Here is a 14,775-nt window from a genome sequence, read left to right on the forward strand (position 1 = left end):
CATTCAACCAAAAAATAAATTGTAAAGGATTTGGAAATATATCCTTATATATATATATATATATATATATATATATAGTAGTATATCATCTGAGATTATATATACATATATATATATATATATAGTATATCATCTGAGATTTTTTGCACAAATAAAAATAATTTGAGATTTCATTTTTCGGTTTATACACTATAAATCCTATGTTATTGAATTATATCTCCTTATTATTAATTGGGAAGTATATTTATAGAATAAACCTTACAAGGTGTAAATAATAACATTTGAATGTCATTACATATATTCAGCCCAAAAAAAGAATGCCATTTCATAAATAAGTTTTAAAGAAAAAATTAATAATATTCATTATGGATAAAAATATCAAATACTAATTAGTATAATTAAATTAAATTCTTAAAACGAAAATTCATTATTAAAATTTGAAAATGAGTATACAAGATTCGATATCTTATTTACTATATTAAACTATTATTAATCACTATATTTCACCTCTCATTTTTATATGATTAATGTGATAACTATGGCAATGAAAAAAGATTATGGAACATCATAGTCAATGATGTAATATAAACATATAGATTGATCATATATAGATCATATGTAATGTACAAATATACAATGATGTAATCTTTTCATTGTACGACCAATTAGATCGATAACTGAATTAACTTTTATGCCATAGCATATATGACAATGACACCATACTGATGATCCATTTACATTTAACATTCGTTAATTATAGAAAAAAGAAAACAAAATCAAAGAACATTACTGGATTTTCCAGTTAAGAACATGTCCTGGGGGGCTGTGATATTTTCTTGTAAACCAAATCCCATCATTTCTAGCAATCCACGACCGTAGCTGACCACAACGAGGATAATAGCCTTGACGATACACTTCAATATCATACCAATACTTTGGTTTAGTCCCGTGACTAAGCATACAATACCACTTTTCGTCATGAGGGACTTGATTATTATCCGCAAATTCAATGATATAGAAAGGATCTTTGTACTTTAGACTGTGGAACCTTGTAGGTGGGTGCACTATACTGTCTTTTCGACATGCGATGTTGAGAACAATACCAGGAGCGAGTTCGTTATGAATTACTACATGGTTCTTTTTGCAAGCTTCATTTAGCCCAAAAAACATGGTAGTAACTAGCACAAACATTATAAGATGGTCCATTTTTTAAGATAGATTATAACTTTTGTAGTGAGAAAGGCTCTAACATGTAGTATTTATAATTCTTTTCTGTGGAAACTTGTTTTCTGTATTTAGTAAATAATCTTTTTTATAAGATTATCTAAATTTTGAAAAGAAACACAATGGTTGGATAGAGATTAATGTCGAAAAGTATAATTGGCCTATATATAAGATCAAACTAAATGAGTAAATCTTACTAAACGATTAATGGCCACAAAAATCGGGCCAAAAGTAAAGACTTAACAAAAATTAAGAAAATTTATTATTAGTACAGTATTAAAAATAAAAATTTGATTATTAGGCTAAATTTCGCTTTTGAAAGACTAAATTTCGCTATGGAAACATAAATTGGAGGAACATGTTTAACTTTTACCATCAACCAAAAAATAAAAAGAGGATTTGGAATTGTAGTCAAAATAGAAAAATAAATTTGCATAAACTTAATTCAGTAACAAAACATATTTAAAACTTGAGAAGCAACTTTTTTTTTTGGACTAGAAGGAAATATAAATAATTTTGAGATAATATATTATCGGTCAAATTTATTCAGATATGATACAAAAGCTCAATATTTTGAGATAATCTTTCAAGTGATATTGAATGTACAATCTAATACCAAATTATCAAAAAGTTTAAAAATTTGTAGAGTGAAGATTTTGTGAAAACAAGAGCCCCAAAGGAATGTGTAAAAGCTATAAAAAACATCGAGTTGAAATTATACAATGTCAAATTCGATAGTTATTTTGAACAAATTCATACATAAATTTCAGTATTTCACAATAAAAAATTTGGTGGCCGAGTAGACAAGAGTCACAAGACTAAAAATGATCAAACTAGATAAACAGTTTTATTGTGTTATACACTAATAAAAGTATTGGTTGCTACATTTACATTGGTACCCAAAAAAAAATAAAAAAAAATGTATGCGTGAAGCTTAAGGAACAAATCAATGTAAAAATATCTGGCTTAAACAGAGGTTTCCTTTTTTTTGTCCTAGGCAGTAATAAGCTGTTCTTGTAGAGGTCTCTTGGCAGGAGTTGAACGTTGTGACTCAGAAGATTGAATTAATACTTGCATTGTTATAGTTGCAATCACCAAGAAGAACACAAACAAAAAAATGATCTTCCATGAGGCCACCAAGGAGAGCCATTGGAGTAGCTTGAAACCACCGTATATGAGGAGACATAACCAAATGATGACCACCTGTTATTTCCAACAACATTACTAGGTCTCATAAGATAATCAATTTATGAGAATTATGAGGTCTACTGATGTATGATGTTTCTTACTATCAATGGTTTGATTGGCCGGTTGATTTGGTGACAGTCCAAGTCGCTGAACACGTCTTTTGTGAAGTATTTCTCAAGTTGAGCATCCTGATTTTAAAAGTATGCATTAGGTAAGTAATGTAGCGACAAGAACTTTAACGTAAATAGGAAAGTTTGATGTGAGTAGAACATTGATTGGTGAACCTTGGTGATAAATAGATCTTGGCACCACTGTGCGATGCCATCATCGGTTTCTGGCAACTCGCTCATTTTGTGACGTCTCATCTGCAAATTTACCTTCAAGAAAGAAGAAATAAAGAGTTTCTAATATAGTGAGTATAGGCTTCTTTGTGGGAAAAACACACACATATTTGAATCTTTTGTAACCTCGGATGATTGTCCACTGAACATCCTAAGTAGAGTTGGTGTAGGCTGATTGTTCTGAACGGTTAAGGTACAATCATAAATTGCAGGAACAAACGACCGTATATGAGACACCGCCGAAACAAATCCCTGATTTTGCATATATATGTGAATCCAAGTGAAGTAACGCTCATTAATAACCTGAAAAAAGCAAGTTGTTGGTGAAACTCACTTTTGTACGAGGAATCAAGACATTTCGAGGAGACGGTATGCTTCTGGTAGAGGCGTATTCTTGAGCTGCTTCAAGCTTCTCCTGAGTGAAACGAGTTCCTTCAACGAAAAGAGCCAACCAGAATGTCATAGGAAAGTCTTCAAGTCGTTTAAAACCTGCCTGCAAGACATAACACATAAGGATGTTACAAGCACAGAATCAAATTTTATGCTCAAGAAAGAAGCAGAGCAAAATTAACCTCGAGGGTATTCTCATCCTTAGCCCAACTTCTTTCCAAGAAAATATAATCCGAAAACCACATCGACCAACCTATGATCTGTTGAAGACTTGTAATATTTCAGTAAAACTATAGACAGTAAATTAAAAACAAGAAAATACAACAAAAGATCGAAAAAAACTGACTGGAAGATACTTGGCTTCTTTCTTCATGATGGCTAAAGAGCTTCCAAGACAACCTGCACGCTGTTATATGATTATTAATAATCAATCAGAGACAGTGATTTCTCCAAATTTAAATAATTTTGTTTTGAGAAAGATAGAAACACCTGTGCCATGACCCATCCAATAAGCCAATCAATGTCACTTCGATGATTGCTTAGGACAAGTGCATGTTCTTTCCCTGAAAATTAATACCAAGAACAAGAATCATTAGATTTGAATACTTAAAAGACTCTGGTTTCATAAGCTCGTAGATTATCTCTACCAATAAACTCTAGAGTCTCTGCATCTGCGTATAAATTGATCTGCAGCAACAACAACGCATATCAGATATCAGACTATGATACCTCTATTTAGACCAAACCAAGATTTCAAGAAAATCACTAACCTTTATACAAGCCCACCAATGAAACAACCATATGAGCTGCAACCAAAGTAGTTCTGCAATAGTTTTGTTGATTCTTCTATACAAACTTCTTGAGAATGGACGAACAATTATGAAGAAGAAAAGCTGGAAACAGGGAAAAATGTTTCCAAAACCTTTAGTTGACACAAATGTCAATTCTTTAACAGACATATTAAAGAACATAAAATGTTTCGGATCTATCTCTTCCACTGAAAAGAGAATGATGATGAAATTTCTTTTGGTATCAGAAAACGCGATTTTAAGCAAATAAAAGTGATGTTGTTGTTTTCGACAAACAAAAATGAATGACCTGAATGATGTTGACGATGAGCCCTGAGACCAAGAAGAGGACACCAACAGGGATAAAGACAAGAGCCGCAGGGATCGCCATGTCTGAGAGAGATTAGGAACAACAAAAACACAATGCAACAGAAGAATATGAAATAATTATTGCAGAAGACACCAACAGAGCTTTTCCCCTGTTCTCAAATTGTTTCGATGCAGTAGCATTTTTCAAGCTCTATTTTAAGCCCATCACGCTTCTCTCTCTCTCTCAATATTTTAGTTAACAAACACATGGAGACATGTGCGCATGTAAAGCTCTCCCATGGAGTAGTAGAATACAATCTCAATTAAAAATAACAAAAATTATGTATAAACTCATGTCTCATAATTGTGTGGTCAAATTATTATTAACAGTATACCTTATGTATAATACAACATTCCCATAAGCCCTATGTTGTTATCGCCTATCAGCTACAACTTCAGATCTACAGATTTTGTGGGTGATTACCGAGCACTGCAGCATTCCTTCCATTGCGTCTCTCATGCATTAACCAGCTTTTCTTCTGCACTGGCTTCTCCAGAATCAGCCTCAACAGATGATGTAACTGGTATCGTGAAGATTTTGACGGGTTTACCGAGTTTGGTTTTATCTTCCATCGCTGCGAGTTGAAGGGCTTTTGCACAGACCGGGAAACATTGATCGTCCCAAGACTCCAGAATTACACCTGAACCAATGCAAGTAGTTCCCTCGTAAAACGCTGCAAACTGTCCAGCAGCTAGACCTTGATCGTCTTCGTCTAGGTGTACAACTGCAACATCTCCCTTTGTTTCCATTTCAAAACTGCAGCTGTAGAAGCCAGGCCCATGTCGGACCTATAAAGTCACTCTCCACTTATCAGTGCCAAGTAAGCAATCATATGTAGAAAGTAACTGATTATATTATATTATTTACCTTGCAACGGAGCTCGCTAACATTGGCTGAAGGTTTCCCACTAAGCCATCTTAAGGAACCAACACGGAAAACCCGCCTTCTCTTATCAATTGAGTAGTAATTTCTGGAGGCAAACACTACATTGTTCTTTGTGTCCTTTTCAACAACATACCTACACACGGTGAAAGGAATATCACAGCCAAAATTAAAGATCTGAAAGAATTTACACTCATTACAAGCCAGATTGTCTTCTCAACACTATTGAAGTGTTCATATTCAGAACTATTAATGATCTATGAACTACTTGCAGATAACACAAACAGTTTCAAACATGAGTTAAGAAACATACCAAGGCCCGCCAGGTAAACGCAAACCTTGGCGTTGTCCGATTGTGTAAAACCAAAATCCTCGATGGTTACCAAGAAAATCCCCAGTTTCGGCTTCCAATATAACTCCTTCCATCTCTCCTATGTGTCTACCGACAAAGTCACTGAACTTTATCTATCACATAAAACCATGTTCATATGTTCAGCCTTGCACTAGGCAAACTGCTATTAACCAGAATAACAAACTATAAATTATACCTTCCCAAGGAAACATATTCCTTGTGAATCCTTTCTATCTTTATTTGGCAAATCGAATTGTGTGGCTAGTTTACGAACTTCGTCCTGTGCATCAGAAAACAAAGGCAAACAAGTATGACAATCACCTCCAAGAAATCAATATATATTCAATTTTCTCCACATTTCGGAATGGAGCATAGGTACGGACACCAAACTCTCTCCCAATTAAGAAAAATAGAACTTCCTGGAGTACCTTCTTTACACAACCAAGTGGGAAAAGCAGTCTCTTAAGCTGGGTTTGAGAGAGATGTGAGAGGAAGTAGGTCTGATCCTTCACCTAAGAAAACGATAAAAAAAAATACAGACTTTTTTAATGGTAGAGGACTGAAAACCAAAGCAATACACCTAAGAAGCAGTAGTAGCCTACACCAGTAGGTACAATGCAAACATAAAGCCAACCAAGTGATGTTCTCTCTAATATAGTTAAATCATGCTGATAAAAAATTAACAGTGATTTATTGGAGTAAGTACCATGTCTTGTGATAGTTCCAAAAGGGATGATGAATCATTTTGGTCAGCAGGAGGATGGACCACTTTAGCATAGTGACCTGAAGCTACGTAGTCATACTCCATATCACTAATTGCATCCATGAATGCACCTAAAATTGTAAGGTCAATTTATAATTGATCAGTCAAACTAGCAGAGACACAATAACATATAAACTTCAACTGAAAAGCAGGAGTCTTTCTTTCTTCACAAGCGAAAACACTTGATTGAAAGTAAGATAGCAAAGACACAATGGCGGACACACTTCAAGTGAAAGCAGAAGCCTTTCTTCATGGGCGAAAACTCTCGATTACAACCTATTTAGCAGAAGAGCATACCAAACTTAATTCTAGTATTACACAAAACATCTGGATTAGGTGTACGTCCACAACGATACTCCTCAATAAGGTAGGAAACCTGATTTATTGTTAGAAACCCAATCAGAAACACAAAATATTAGCATTCTAGAAAGAAGCATTGAGGAAAGAACTTACAACTCTTTCCCAATACTCATCTGTTAAATGCACAACCTCCAAAGGAACACCAACCTGGAAAATGGCACCACCACTAGAACCAGTAAACATCTCAATGTTGATTAAGGGATCATGATCTCTTTACGACTAAATCAAGAACACTACCTGCTCACAGACATGCTTTGCGTACTTCAAATCATCTTCCCAGGGGCATTGATCCCAGAAATTCTCAAAGCCTTCCTACAGACCATTTAAAACATTACAACCCATACTCTTCTATAGGCCAAACAACAGTAAGACGAAATCACTAATTCAAAATCTATGAAAATTCAAATTGGGAAGAAGAAGAAGAAGAAGCAGACCTGAAACCAGATTTTGAGATAGAAAGCGGTACAGGAGTGACCAGCGGCGTGGAGGAGACGGAGAGCGACACTGCTATCGACGCCGCCACTGAGGAGTACGGCGACGCGAAGAGGCTTCTCAGGCATGGAACATGAGAGGTACTGGTCAACGATAAAAGCATGGCGACTACAGTCGCGGCTCGAGGAGAAGAGAGGCGTAACTGGATTAGAAGATTGAGGAGCTGGCAAGAGAGAGGAGGAGGAGGAGAAGAATGAGCGGAAGCCGCGGAAGGAAATTGAGAAAGAAGAAAGAGGAAGGCGAAAGAGCGGTGGTGAAGGAGAGAGAAAAGGTTTGGCCACGGCGGAGAACATCGGGATTCGCCGGCGGAGGATATATCTCCGAGTAATGAGCAGTGAGGGTTTTATCTTATCTGATTATCTCCTTTTTTATTTTTAATTAATAAGAGCAAAGGAAATGTTTTATTTCGTAAAATAATTAATTTTACTTGAAATAATTCGTGTATGTGACCATCGTGTATGTGATCATCGTGCACAAATTGGAAAAAAAAAATTATTTTATGTGATCATCGTGCACAAATTGGAAAAAAAAAAAAAAAGAGAGAGAGAGAAAGGGAGAAAGAAATAAGAGAAGAGAGCGTCGCTGTTCTTCCTCTCCGGTAACGGCGCGTCGTCGTCAGTACTGTGAGAGGCTTGTAAGATAGTTTGTTGCTTTTGCTTCGGTTTCTTCCATGAGCCCAGCGGTGTTTGTTTAGGTCATCTTTGTGTTAAAGGATGTTGCTAAGGAATTTTCAGATCGGATCTCGTCGGCTTCTCTATCGGTGGATCTCTTCAAATCATGAGCTCGTCGTCTCGTCCTAGTCTCTTTGTAGTTGTGAGTATCTCAATAATCGCAGCTCTTCCTCTTGGTTTCTCTTGTTGGTGGTGCTGCGAAGCCGGTTCTAATGGTTGAGGGAGTGGTGTTGGTTCTCGATGTGGCTTGTGGTCTGGTTCTGATTCTTCTACAGTTAGTAATTCATTCCTTTGACTGTTCGTGGTGACCTGCGTTGTGGTTGGTTTAGGTTGTAGTAGTTGTTTAGGGTGCTTAGTTTGTTTCAAGTTAACGTCTTTAGTTAGTCTGTTAAGTAGAATCTTGACCTTCATTAGGGGGAGTCTCTTCAGATGGTTTGAGTTTTGCTTCTGGGTTGTGTGGATGCGGTTGGAGCGGTCCTTTCTTTTGGTTTGTGGTTGCAGAGAAGATGTTTGTAATTCCGGATCTAATAGATCCACGGTGCGACTCGAGAATAATGTATCTTTTTTGCTTGATCCTTCCCTTGGTATGTTACCGTTCATGTGCATCTCCTCGTCTTGAAGCCGTTAGTGTTGTGTGGCTGTGATTGCAGAGAAGATGTTTGTAATTCCGGATCTAATAGATCCACGGTGCGACTCGAGAATAATGTATCTTTTTTGCTTGATCCTTCCCTTGGTATGTTACCGTTCATGTGCATCTCCTCGTCTTGAAGCCGTTAGTGTTGTGTGGCTGTGATTGCGTTACCCGCCTAGCCTTTACCTTTCCACTCACCCATGGTCTCCTCATCCATCCTTTGACTCTCAAAAGGCTTGTTCCCTTTCTAAGCATAGGCTTCGTTTTGTTTGAAGAATGTGTTAGTCTTGTTTGTGAGCAGTTCGTATCTTCTCATGGTTGTTGCTCGCTGTGGTTGCTAGCTTTCTCGTTCAATCGGCGAGATGTTAGGCCTCTCTCCTTGTCTATGCTTTGCAGATCTTGTTTGGTCTGATTGCGTTTTAAAGGCTTTTGTCTAGACGGTTTTGGACGGTGTAGTCGTCATCGTCGCATCCGAAAGCGTATTCGAGTCTTGCTTGCCGGGTTATGAAGTCTTTGGTTCTTGTGTCGAGAGATCGTCTCTCATCTTGATAGGACGTGGTTGATGTTATTTTTGGATTGGCCGTGGACATCCTTCATAAATCTCTTCTTCAGGAGCTTCAGTAGAAGATTTCTGCTTCTTAAGCTAATGTGTTCTCTTAGGATTAAGCCTAGTTGTCTATGTCTTTTGTTTACGGGTTCGTCTTTTTCGGGTTCTGCTTTGTGTTGCTATCTTTTGTTTTCGCTTTATGTTTTTTGGGGATTTCTAATCGTTCATCGTCTTTGTTTCCCTTGTTTGGGCTTTAGACTCCAGGGATATCTTCGTTTTCCGCTGGCTTAAGTTGTATTCCACAATGTATCCTTCGAGTTTTATTAATACTACCAGGTGACAAAAAAAAAAAAAAATCGTGTATGTGATATATTGTTTAGTTGTTCTTTAAAAAAAACAGAAACATACGAATCTAATCCATTTAACTTTAGAGAATATATACAAACTTACAATAAATCTTAATAATATTTTATAATAAAACTTACTCTTCTTATTATACATTGTGTTTTATTTGTTTAAAAAAAAAAAAAAAATTGAAGACATGTTTTGTTTCTTTACTAGTTACATAATATTCTAATCATGTTTCTATCTCTCCTCTGCCCTCATGATTTCTTGCTTGTATTATTTAGCTGTGTGACTCTCCAAATCATCGAAGCTTTAAGGCTTAACAGATATGAACAAGTACCAAACTGAAAGTAGATAGAGAAATTACACTCTTATTTAAAGCAGCTAGAAACCATACATGAAGATGCAGTTCCAGAACAGTTTGCTGTGAAGATCAAGAAGCTGCATCTGTTTAGCCGCCTGAGACCATATCAGACGCCTGGGATCACATCAGACACTTGAAGTTGCTGACATGGAATCGTGAGATGATGTGGCGAAACTTAAGTGGATGTGGTGATGTGCTAAGGATGATTTCTTGCTTGGCAGCAAAGATAGAGACGAAGTTTGTGTGAAGATTATGTGAATATTCTTCACGTCAAATAAGGAAAGGATGAGCTTGACAAGCAAGCATATTTCGATTGTGTGAGATTCTCGAAGATCCTAGGGTTAGGATTTTGGATAGTTAGTATAAATAGTCTAGGATTGGCCACGAGCCACTTTGAAAACTTTAGACTCTTTGTGCGGATTGTAAACTTCGAATCTAGCAAAATCAAAAGCTTAGAAGGTGAGTGTTTGTTTCTCTTAGTACTACACGGGTGTAGAGGAGATAGGCTTAGTTCTTGTTCTTTAGTCGGGTTTAATCCTATTGGTAGGAATAGGTTGAGTAAGAGCCGAGACAAAATTTGTTTCCTAGGAAAAGATAAATTTTATTAATAAAGATCGAAAGGAAAAGTGTTTGCTTGGCGCGTTCCAAGCGTACTTGTTTTGTTTGTGTTGTGTCTCTATACATTTTCAATACAGTCCACAGAACATGCTATGATGTTGCCTCTCTTAAATATTATCCTTTGACAACGTTTCTTGCAAGAAACGCAGAATGGTCGAGAGATGTTACATTTGCTAAGAATTTGAATATACCCTCAATAGTCGAAATATTGACCGGGCTTCATATATGGGTCTTCTCCGAGTACGCATTCAATATGAAAAGTGGTGAAGCAGTTATCACATCCGTAGAACACTTTTGTGCTTGTTTCGACACTCGTAGACAAAGCCACCACAATTACGATGACAAGCATTGCATGTGAAAGAAATGATCCTATATTCACTAAAGTCTTTCAATGTAAGTGTATGAGGATGTAATCCATGTTGAATTCTACGTGGAGCCTTAGCACATCTTTCATGGAGGATGAACTCACACTCTATACAAGAATAGAAATTACCTTCATATATAGGAAGGATGCATGCTTGACAAAACCTATTTTCGTCATAAAGTAGGTCGACTTCGAGTCGAAGATGATGGTCATGAAGAAAATAAAGTATCACTCCTTCTGATATCACACTGAACGGCCCAAGATCTTTTGTTATATCATCATCTTCTGGTACACCCTCGAGTTCCTTTCCATCCCACACATCCTTCCCAGTAGCACATATTGGATGGACAACATAGTCATTACACTTGCCGCAAATATATGCACCATAATCACCGTTTATATTTCGACAAACTCCACAAGACTGTTCTCTTGATGGAAGAGAAGGAAGGTAGGAGATACGATGTTGGTGACGTGATATCTTGATGATGTGTGAAAAATTCATACAGTCAATATGAGCTACAAAGTTGTATCTGATACAAATGTAGGTGGGATAATTTTTTCTCAATAAGCCACAAACATTACAAGTTAAGGAAGTTTGTCTCGGGAAAAATGTGAGAGGATGGACATATTTTTTTGGTTGGTCTATAACAAAGGGTATTGGTTTCATCGCACATGTTGGATGCATAAAAGCCTGACATATGGTACAATAATAAACCATAAAGTTTGCCCTTTTTCCGCAACATAAACACTCAATATAGCGAGCTTGAGGGTTATGAAAAGAAAGTTGGAGAGAGTGCTCAGGATGATAAGGATGTTTGATTTTAAGTGGAGACTGAACGCATTCTTTATGGAAATTTTGATCACAGTATTCGCAAAAGTAATAGTCTGTGCCAAAATTTGAACCATAGCATATGTAGCACCCACCATTGGCGTCGAATTCTTTATTATTGCACCAAAACAAAGGCTTTACATGATGATCTTTAGAATTCGTTGTTGTAGGAAAAATGTACTCTGGAGAAGAATTGAGCGGCAATGTTACTGAAAAATGGATCACATTTTTTCTACAACGTATATATGGGCACAAGAAAAGAGTTTGAAAAAGAAGATCATCAGACGAAATCGTAGTATGTGTTTGGGGTATTGGACAATACTTGGGGTGATGGTATACCAAAGATAGTTTACCATCTTTTTCCACCTCATGAAAGCCACCGTTAGAATCCATGATTGGGTTAGTCTTTCTTTTGTTTTATCATAGGCTTCAAAAGAAAATGATTTGGTATACAATGTATCAACATTTTAACATTTTCCTACTATAAATATTAAAATTTGATCCCATAAGTGTTGTTCTAGTTTTCATTATTATCAGATCCTTAGCTTAAAAATATGGTGGATTTTGTTCTTTTCTTTCTAGTGGTATTAATGTTATTCTTTCTTTTTTGTCCAACAATAATGTTATTCTTTAACACATGTAAATAAAGAAGAACCTTTTCTTTGCATATAGTTTTTGTCATTCTGAAGTTTTATGATATCAAGATTCTATACTTGTAATCTAATGTTATTGAGCCGATTGATTCATGCCAAGAAAAAATACATTGAGACTTTATGAACTCAAACAATTAAAAAAACACGCTATTAAGATATATTAGAATATATTAGAATATTGAGATGTGATATGATTCTATCATATAAGGAAATCTCATTATGTACTTACTAAATAGAAAAACAAGGTTTGAATTGGAAAGTAGAATAATCGAACCTACTAAATAGCAAACTGGTTTACTAAGACACTAAGAAGAACAAGTACTTGTTTCCATGTTTTAAACTAAGCTATGATGTGAAAAACTCTAAGTTGTGTGGTTCGATTTTCAAGTTTTTGTTTTATTCGGTTATCCAAGAAAATCTTTAAATATTGTCATCTCTGATATATATACTGTCAACTAACATTGAAAATATGCCCAAGCAACTTCAACTAAATTTCCTTGAGCCTTCTCTTCTCTTCTATGATCACAATATCACATCAAAGCTTGTTTGGATCTCGTAAGAACACCTCCAACCAGTGGCGGATGCAGAACAGAATTGTGCCTGGGGCACAAACACATATAAGTTAATCTTAAATTTGCATTATAAAAATATAAAATTTTAATAACACTAAAGTATATTTTATATTTGAAAATTGAATAATGAGCAACCATTTTTCAAATTACTGTTACAATTAACTATAAAACATAAATACATATAGTACATTTAAATTTACTCATCTAACTATACCACACAAATTTAATATTTAAAAACATTAAATTACTTTAAAAAAAGATACTATATGGTTTAATGATTCTAATTTACTATTTTACTAACATTTTTTCACTTAAGATATATGTATACTATACAATAAAAATTAATTAAATTTCTTAAAGTTGAACTGGAAATAGAATAATAAAATAAGAACTGAAAGCAATTCATTTGATCTAAGAATATAAAAAATAAGAAAAATGCTAAATAACATGTAGAAGCAAGGGTTCGAACTCTGAACCAAAAGACAAAAGGGGTGCTCATTAACCAACTGTGCTGAAAAATCTATTTGTCTAATACTCGTTAAATCTTAAGAAGGAGTATGGGGCACGTGCCCCACCTCCCGACAGTGTAGATCCGCCCCTGCCTCCAACAGAAGTTTTAAAGTGAGGTTTTAAAAAAAAAACTATATTATAAATAATAAAAAGTTACACATAGTGATGCGGACATCAGAACTACATCAAACCGGGAGTACAGCAAACCAATCGGTCCAGACACCAAACCGGTCTACATGGAGCATTTTAGAGAATCTTTGCATAAATGGAGTTCTGATCAATTACAAGACGAATGGTTAATTATTCACAATGATATTAACCCTAAGAAGTCCAATAGTTCAAGAGAGATAAAAAATCAGCATGTCAAATCAATTTATTGTTGGGATATGACTGTTGCACTCTTTTTCCCTTATCTAGGGTTTGTCCCAATGAGTTTACCTAGAAAGGTTTTTAATGAGACAACATCAAGTCATCAAGGAATCATTCACCATCCATATGTTTCAAAGATGATAGCTGATGTACATTCTGATCTACTCGCGGACAAGCATGCTGAACTACTCGCTGACAAGCATGCTGAACTACTTGCTGACCGACTGCCTGAACTACTTGCTGACCGACTGCCTGAACTACTCGCTGACCGACTGCCTGAACTACATCAGATTGCGAGCTGTGAGGATTTGAAGTCTTTTAACACTTGGATCAGCCATGAAGGTAGCTCACACAGTCATTTGATTCGCTAAAAAGCCCCAGCCCATGGAGAACATCCCAAGAGAAAACCGAAGTCCAAACCACCCTTTGAATCAAGATCGTTGATCTACTTAGAGCGATATAAGGAACCTCTCCTTTACTTTCATGAAGACGTGTTCCAAAGCTGCATATGGAAACTAAGAGAACTTGTAGGCCACACAAGACTTGTCCCACACGATCTTTGGTACACCTTACCACACGCCGATGAGTCACTGCTTGCCATACATGGAGCAAAAGGAGATCAAGCTGCAAAGACTCCTTCCTTATTCACTTATGCACGTCTTGGAGCTTCCTACAATGAACCTAGACACCCCAAGGAGTCATGGATTTGCACCCAAGCTTTCAAGACTCAAGGCATCTCTCTACTTGCCTTATTTTGCCAATTTGGTTAATAAAGTCCCAACGGCAAGTGTAATTAATTTTGAGCGATTTGTTTCTTGTTTTACATTATTAGGACGTGTAGCTGAGCCTATAGATTGTTCATTTGTAATTACCCTTGATCAATTTAAAGTAATAGAAAGTTTCTTCTTGTCAAATTTTGAGTCTGTGTCAATCTTGTTCTTTAGTTCTTTGTGAGTGAGTCACTTAGTGCTTTAGAAACTTAAGGATTAAGTTTGTTGAGTGATTCAACATCCTTCATTCGTCCATTGATCGAGTGAGTCGATTATCCCACTGATTGAGCGAGTCAATCACCTGATCTATCCCTTGTACCACCCCTTGATTCACGAGAGAGTGCTTCAGAGCCAGCTCGTGAATTCCACCTTCCGCAAGCTA

General features: G+C 36.1%; 4 protein-coding genes across 4 annotated transcripts; all 4 read right to left on the reverse strand.

The window, feature by feature from the left end:
- Nucleotides 1-630: 630 nt before the first annotated feature.
- LOC17899781 (S-protein homolog 25) lies at nt 631-1,214 on the reverse strand. The gene has a single exon (XM_006303556.2). The coding sequence runs from the start codon at nt 1,204-1,206 to the stop codon at nt 787-789; it is 420 nt and encodes a 139-aa protein (XP_006303618.1). The 5' UTR covers nt 1,207-1,214; the 3' UTR covers nt 631-786.
- Nucleotides 1,215-2,096: 882 nt separating this feature from the next.
- On the reverse strand, nt 2,097-4,528 carry LOC17898616 (1-acyl-sn-glycerol-3-phosphate acyltransferase 3). Its single transcript, XM_006304653.2, has 11 exons — nt 4,242-4,528; nt 3,914-4,036; nt 3,791-3,830; nt 3,633-3,706; nt 3,490-3,549; nt 3,326-3,403; nt 3,088-3,246; nt 2,880-3,005; nt 2,697-2,789; nt 2,514-2,600; nt 2,097-2,427 (listed from the first exon to the last, which is right to left on the reverse strand). The coding sequence occupies exons 1-11, from the start codon at nt 4,320-4,322 to the stop codon at nt 2,218-2,220; spliced, it is 1,131 nt and encodes a 376-aa protein (XP_006304715.1). The 5' UTR covers nt 4,323-4,528; the 3' UTR covers nt 2,097-2,217.
- Nucleotides 4,529-4,539: 11 nt separating this feature from the next.
- LOC17900723 (tRNA-specific 2-thiouridylase MnmA) lies at nt 4,540-7,501 on the reverse strand. Its single transcript, XM_006307259.2, has 10 exons — nt 7,093-7,501; nt 6,896-6,970; nt 6,752-6,805; nt 6,596-6,674; nt 6,242-6,369; nt 5,964-6,047; nt 5,732-5,815; nt 5,497-5,648; nt 5,169-5,319; nt 4,540-5,089 (listed from the first exon to the last, which is right to left on the reverse strand). Exons 1-10 carry the CDS (start codon nt 7,441-7,443, stop codon nt 4,757-4,759), a joined length of 1,491 nt encoding a protein of 496 aa, XP_006307321.1. The 5' UTR covers nt 7,444-7,501; the 3' UTR covers nt 4,540-4,756.
- A 2,834-nt stretch (nt 7,502-10,335) lies between these two features.
- Nucleotides 10,336-11,934, reverse strand: LOC17899650. The gene is made up of 2 exons (XM_023777031.1): nt 10,820-11,934; nt 10,336-10,695 (listed from the first exon to the last, which is right to left on the reverse strand). Exons 1-2 carry the CDS (start codon nt 11,910-11,912, stop codon nt 10,520-10,522), a joined length of 1,269 nt encoding a protein of 422 aa, XP_023632799.1. The 5' UTR covers nt 11,913-11,934; the 3' UTR covers nt 10,336-10,519.
- Nucleotides 11,935-14,775: the final 2,841 nt, after the last annotated feature.

Source organism: Capsella rubella, unplaced genomic scaffold (assembly GCF_000375325.1).
Source record: "Capsella rubella cultivar Monte Gargano unplaced genomic scaffold, Caprub1_0 scaffold_1, whole genome shotgun sequence".
In the NCBI taxonomy this organism is placed as follows: domain Eukaryota; kingdom Viridiplantae; phylum Streptophyta; class Magnoliopsida; order Brassicales; family Brassicaceae; genus Capsella; species Capsella rubella.

Coding starts and splice junctions, on each gene's coding strand:
- LOC17899781 (XM_006303556.2), bottom strand. CDS start 1,206: ATGGACCATCTTATAATGTTTGTGCTAGTTACTACCATGTTTTTTGGG.
- LOC17899650 (XM_023777031.1), bottom strand. CDS start 11,912: ATGGATTCTAACGGTGGCTTTCATGAGGTGGAAAAAGATGGTAAACTA. Junction 10,696..10,819: donor CATCCTTCCTATATATGAAG/GTAATTTCTATT, acceptor TAGTGAATATAG/GATCATTTCTTTCACATGCA.
- LOC17900723 (XM_006307259.2), bottom strand. CDS start 7,443: ATGTTCTCCGCCGTGGCCAAACCTTTTCTCTCTCCTTCACCACCGCTC. Junction 6,675..6,751: donor ATGAGTATTGGGAAAGAGTT/GTAAGTTCTTTC, acceptor ACAATAAATCAG/GTTTCCTACCTTATTGAGGA. Junction 5,816..5,963: donor CACTTGGTTGTGTAAAGAAG/GTACTCCAGGAA, acceptor TCTGATGCACAG/GACGAAGTTCGTAAACTAGC.
- LOC17898616 (XM_006304653.2), bottom strand. CDS start 4,322: ATGGCGATCCCTGCGGCTCTTGTCTTTATCCCTGTTGGTGTCCTCTTC. Junction 3,550..3,632: donor TTGGATGGGTCATGGCACAG/GTGTTTCTATCT, acceptor ATCATATAACAG/CGTGCAGGTTGTCTTGGAAG. Junction 2,790..2,879: donor TCAGTGGACAATCATCCGAG/GTTACAAAAGAT, acceptor TCTTTCTTGAAG/GTAAATTTGCAGATGAGACG.